Raw genomic sequence first — 3,922 nt, 5'->3', positions numbered from 1 at the left:
CCGCCTCGACCCCCGCTCAGGCCGCCTCACGTTGGAGGCCACTGTGGACTATGAGCGCACCCGCACCTATGAGCTGGACGTGCGCGCCCAGGACCGCGGCGCCAGCCCCCGTGCTGCCACCTGCACTGTCATTGTGCGCCTCACTGATGTCAATGACAACGCGCCACGCATCAGCATCAGCCCCCTCCGTGGCGCCGCCAGTGCCGCCGGTGTTGCCTATGTCAGTGAGGCGGAGGCCAGCGAGAGCTTCGTGGCCCTCGTCAGTGCCTCGGACCGTGACTCAGGCGCCAATGGGCAGGTGCGCTGCAGCCTCCGTGGCCACGACCACTTTGCCCTGCAACGTGCCTACGAGGACAGCTACATGATCGTCACCACGGCAGCTCTGGACCGCGAGCGCATCCCCGAGTACAACCTCACTGTGGTGGCTGAGGACCTGGGCTCGCCGCCCTTCAAGACCATCCGCCAGTCAGTACACGGTGCGGGTAAGCGATGAGAATGACAACGCGCCACTCTTTGCCAAGCCCCTCTACGAGGTGGCCGTGCCAGAGAACAACCCCCCTGGTGCCTACATCACCACTGTGGTGGCCCGTGACCCTGATCTTGGCCACAATGGTAAGGTCACCTCAATCAACAGCAATAGCAGAGCCAAACTCCCTGGAAATGCATGCATCTTGTAGAAATTTTAAGAAAGGCCTCGGTGGACCCTGCCACTGGGGCCATCTACGCCCTCAGGACATTCAACTATGAGATCCTCAAGCAGTTGGACCTGAGGATCCAGGCCACTGATGGAGGCTCTCCGCAGCTCTCCAGCAGCACCCTTGTCAAAGTGAGGATGGTGGACCAGAATGACAACCCTCCCGTCATCATCCACCCAGTGCTCACCAATGGCTCAGTGGAAATCGGTGTGTCCAGCAAGACCTCCCGTGACTCCCTGGTGGCCCAGATCAAAGCTCGAGATGCAGATGATGGGGCCAATGCCGAGCTCACCTTTGCCTTACTGGAAGAGCCCCAGCAGGACCTTTTCACCATCAACCCAAGTACTGGGGACATTGTGCTGAGGGGCGACCTCTCTGAAGAGCTGGGACAGCTGTTCAAGGTCATTCTTACGGTGACAGACAATGGCAGACCCCCCCTGGCCACAACCGCCACAGTCAACTTCCTGGTGACCGCCACTGCTCCTTCCAGCATCCAGGAGATAGCCAAGCCCAGCTCCTGGGAAGGAAAGGCTTTGCAATGGGACATCCCTCTGATCGTCATCATCGTCCTGGCGGGCAGCTGCACCCTCCTGCTGGTGGCGATAATCACCATCGCCACCACTTGCAACAGGCGCAAGAAGGGGAACGAGATCAAAAACAATGCTTCTTTGAAGGAGCAGATAGACATTTCCCACCTGGAGAAGGGCCGGCAGGAGGAGGGCAGCCAGGGGGGGAATGTGTTTGAGGTACGAACCTTTCCCAGCAAAACCTCTTTCACCAGCCCCGACCCTTCTCCAGCTACCGAAGAGATCTCCACTGCCGAGAACGGCAGCAACTGTGCTTCCCTCTATGGGGGTCAGAAGAGGCTCAGAGGACCGAGCGGGGAGGTAAGGTCCTGCTGTGGGGAAGGGGGATGGCAGGTGGGGAGGGGTCTCAGGCGATGTGAATTGCAGAAGTATGGTTCTGATGTTGATTTACCCTTCACTGCTTCCTTCTCACCTCTCCTTTGACCCCCAACCCCAGCAGAGTTTCACTGCTGCTCCGAGCTACGGCAAGGAGCCTGCTCCCCCCGTGGCCATTTGGAAGGGGCACTCATTCAACACCATCTCCAGCCGAGAGGCAGAGAAGTTCAGCGGCAAAGACAGCGGCAAAGGTGACAGCGATTTTAACGACAGTGACTCGGATATCAGCGGAGATGCCCTGAAGAAAGATCTCATCACGCACATGCAGAATGGTAAGGGCTCAGCCCCTGCTCATGGCTGGCCCCTCTAGGTGGATGGGCAGACAGGGAGGTGGACGGAAGGACCCATCCCCGGGGCACAGTGATTGGGCAGGGCAGCTGGAGGGGGAATGCTGATGCTGTGTGATTCAAACTGCTAGTCTCTTTGCAGCAGGCTGCTAGATGCTGGTTCCTCTCTGCACTGAGTGCCCAGCACAAATTAGCAGATGCTGGAGTACTGTAGGTTTGGGTTTTTCCCTCCCCGAAAAGCTTTTCTTAAAGTTTGGATTGTTCCTAGCAAAACAACATAATCTTCCCAAGCATGTTTTTTCATTGTGCCATAGAGCATCACCTCCCAACTCCCCCTGTCAGTGCATTGAATCATCCCGTGACTGGTGACTCTGAGGATTACCAGCGATGTGGATTTACTCCTGCAGTAATGACAGGTTTCTCCTCCTCTCTCTCTCTCCCTTCAGGTCTGTGGGCATGCACAGCCGAATGCAAGATCCTGGGCCACTCAGACCGCTGCTGGAGCCCCTCCTGCGGCCGAGCCAACCCTCACCCCTCTCCCCATCCTTCAGCACCCCTCTCCACCTTCTGCAAGAGCACATCCTTGCCCAGAGATCCCCTTCGCAGGGACAACTTTTATCAAGCCCAGCTGCCCAAAACAGTGGGGCTTCAGAGTGTCTACGAGAAAGTGCTGCACAGGGACTTTGACAGGACGATCACACTCCTATCCCCGCCACGCCCCGCACGGCTCCCTGACCTTCAGGAGATTGGGGTGCCCCTCTACCCAGCCCCCTCAACTAGATACCTGGGTCCCCAGACTGACACAGCTGAGAAGGTGTAGCCCAACACGCTCCACACCCAAGTACACACGTCCCTGCGCACACACGACTAGGTCACTCCTGAGAGCCTTTAAGTTATTGACCAGATCCGGTGTCGTACATGTAAATACGCAAGATGTGCCTTAAAGATGAAATTGTTGGGAAAGATTTCCAATCACGTCAGTACTGTTTGATATTTGCAAACAAAAAAATAATTGTTTGTAGTTAATGTAATTTTTATGAAATGTGCAGTATTTAAATTTTTTTTTCATGTTTTCTACATTGTTTTTTTGTGTTTGGTTCACCCGTGGCCTGCCATTTTTTGTAGTGTTTTTAACCTGTACATTGTGTAATGTAATGTTTGTACATAATGAAAAGTGGTTATATTTTTATATAATAAAAGCTTAAAAAATAGGAATTCTTGCCAAAGGAACTGTCTGAAAGACACAATAATAATAATAATTAATAATAATATCCTGAATATGTAGAACCTTGTAAGGGAAATTCCTCTTTCACGGTGTAATAATAACCTAAGCAACCCAGTGTACTGAGAAGTTTGCCTTGCCAAATGTGATTTGTATTTCTTGAGTCTCTGGTCAACTTAAAGTTAAGTGTTATTTAATTGCCTTTGGTTCCTGTAATCTGTGTCACTGATAAACACTAATAAAGGTTTTGTGATGTGTTTGAGGGATCTGTTCATGGATTTCATGCTTCAGACCATAGAGGTCTTTACAGGTCAACAGAAGTATTTTGTGCAGAGAAATGCAGTGGGGAGGAGCATGAATGATGCTGCTTTTACTCTCGCCCATTTTTCATCTAAAGCAATACCTTACTGGAGGTTTAGCTCTAGAGATTTTAATGACGGGTTGCAGGGTGGGAGGGAGGGCTGTGGGATGGAGCTGGCCTTTGCTTTTCACTGCCTGGTCTGAGCTCTTCCAGCCCCATTCTTCACGGGTGGGAAGCGGTGTAATTTTTGTGAAGCAAATTAAAATACGTCCATCAATCAAAGTGTTCCTGCTGTGCAAATATCTTTGCATCAGCAAGCAGTCAAGCACTTTGCTTTCCGATCTGGCTGAGATATTGGTTTGAGTCAAGCTGTGTAGGTATGTGCTTATATGTTTATCCCTTGTTAAGGCATCCTTACTAAAGGACATTAACTTGCATTTGTGTATGTATATTTA

The 3,922-nt window shown here is 52.0% G+C and overlaps 1 protein-coding gene across 1 annotated transcript; it reads left to right on the top strand.

Moving 5' to 3' along the window:
• Window positions 1-4: 4 nt before the first annotated feature.
• PCDH8 (protocadherin 8) lies at window positions 5-3,422 on the top strand (the record flags this gene model as incomplete). The annotated part of the gene is given in 5 exon segments (XM_010082713.1): window positions 5-466; window positions 468-639; window positions 678-1,582; window positions 1,722-1,929; window positions 2,391-3,422. Coding segments are annotated over 5 exon segments (2,121 nt in total), but the record flags the coding sequence as incomplete, so codon positions are not given.
• Window positions 3,423-3,922: the final 500 nt, after the last annotated feature.

This window comes from Pterocles gutturalis, unplaced genomic scaffold, assembly GCF_000699245.1.
Source record: "Pterocles gutturalis isolate BGI_N339 unplaced genomic scaffold, ASM69924v1 scaffold1265, whole genome shotgun sequence".
NCBI lineage: Eukaryota > Metazoa > Chordata > Aves > Pterocliformes > Pteroclidae > Pterocles > Pterocles gutturalis.
This window is presented reverse-complemented; position numbering and strand designations above follow the sequence as displayed.